This window comes from Sinocyclocheilus grahami, unplaced genomic scaffold (genome assembly GCF_001515645.1).
Source record: "Sinocyclocheilus grahami isolate Dianchi unplaced genomic scaffold, SAMN03320097.WGS_v1.1 scaffold4020.1, whole genome shotgun sequence".
Taxonomy (NCBI): Eukaryota; Metazoa; Chordata; class Actinopteri; order Cypriniformes; family Cyprinidae; genus Sinocyclocheilus; species Sinocyclocheilus grahami.
The window spans coordinates 15,728-17,191 of NW_015509037.1; the positions used below are offsets into that span (position 1 = coordinate 15,728).

A 1,464-nucleotide genomic window follows, 5' to 3' on the forward strand; every position below is an offset into this window, starting at 1 on the left:
AGGTTGGACAAATGTTTCATGTACTCACTCCCACAATGTAGATCTTGCAGGTGGGGTTGACGTCTGTGAGTCGGACAGCCTCGCTGAAAACTGTGACATTACAGCGGCTCAGAATGGCCACGCTCCCTTCTGGCAGCCTCTGTCCCAACTTCAGATGTTGCAGTGTTTGTGTGTCCTCCCCTCGAACACTCCCTGAAAACAGACACATAGCATTTTTATTATTGCCAGGTTCATACTTCAATTAAAAAGACAAAAAACAACAACAACAGGGTTAGCGTTTCTTTAAGCATTTTTATTCAACCGTATTAAAACAATTTCACATTACTACTACCACTATTAATAATAATATTTGCAAAAATATAATAATAATCATAATTGCCTAAATATAAATTCTTAAACTTACCATCCTGATTCCCACCAACCAATATCTGCTTCACTTTTTTACAGCTGTCCAATATTGCAGCACCAATGTATGCGATTTCAGATCCAAACCTGAAGCTCTGTGAAAAATATGAGTGGTCATATCAGAACATATTTACCCACAAACATGTTTATCACAGTGGTAGAATTATGTGTGGCCCACTTCCTCTACAAATATTATCTGTAATTTCATTTTCCTGTGTTTTTGTTTGTACCTGTGTGAGATAGTAGATGTGTGTGTGAGGAACCGCGTGCAAAGCATTGACTGCTCCTCTGAAAGTGTAAATCTGTTGATGAGGATCTCCAACCAGGATTTTCCCACAGTTCTGAGAGAGCATAATGCCCATGACGACTGGAAAAATCAAAGACCACAAACAGAACACATTATAGTCAACAACACATTACAGAATCTGAAACCACAAAATTCAGCTCTTTAATACAGCATAATAAAATAAAATAAAAACAATATCAAACAAAATTTAATGCTACCTTAAATGACCTAAATCTAGATGAAATTACCAAACCAAGATTTATTTTAACCTGGTGTGCAGTCTTGAGCTTCGTCAATAAATATGGCATCATATCGGTCCAGCTGTGGTCTACTCAGCTGCCAGAGTTTGAGGTATCCTGTTAACAACATTCAAAGGAAAAACAACATGAACCATAGATGCAACATCTAAGAAAAATATGAAAGCAGATTTTGGGTTTATTGCTAAATTAGTTGGAGTTTAAATATCTGATAAATCCAAATTTTGGTGATTACCATCATGGGTCATGTTGTACACTCTCTCTTTTCTGGACTTCAGCTCTACCATTTGGTCCCATATCTTCTGTGCGGCACCAGAAAATGCCTGGAGAGAAAGATTTATTAATGTGGTTTGTTTTTGTCACAAAATAACACTGACAAAAAAGTGCAAAGACCCAAACTAATTGATTGTAATATTTGTTTACAATTTAGTAACAACATTTCCAAAAGCACAAGCTGCATTCACCGATGTAAACTGATATGTGACCCTGGACCACAAAACCAGTCTTAAGTCGCTG

General features: G+C 37.0%; 1 protein-coding gene across 1 annotated transcript; it reads right to left on the reverse strand.

Annotated features, from left to right (window-relative positions):
* Positions 1-16: 16 nt before the first annotated feature.
* Positions 17-1,434, reverse strand: LOC107576610 (F-box DNA helicase 1-like). Its single transcript, XM_016262757.1, has 5 exons — positions 1,184-1,434; positions 961-1,047; positions 636-772; positions 404-500; positions 17-192 (listed from the first exon to the last, which is right to left on the reverse strand). Exons 1-5 carry the CDS (start codon positions 1,233-1,235, stop codon positions 17-19), a joined length of 549 nt encoding a protein of 182 aa, XP_016118243.1. The 5' UTR covers positions 1,236-1,434.
* Between the last annotated feature and the right edge of the window lie 30 nt (positions 1,435-1,464).

Excerpts from the sequence above, each read along its gene's own strand:
- LOC107576610 (XM_016262757.1), bottom strand. The coding sequence starts at position 1,235 with ATGGTAGAGCTGAAGTCCAGAAAAGAGAGAGTGTACAACATGACCCAT. Across the intron at positions 773-960 it reads AGCTCAAGACTGCACACCAG|TCGTCATGGGCATTATGCTC; the intron begins GTTAAAATAAAT and ends TGATTTTTCCAG. Across the intron at positions 501-635 it reads ACATCTACTATCTCACACAG|AGCTTCAGGTTTGGATCTGA; the intron begins GTACAAACAAAA and ends TATTTTTCACAG.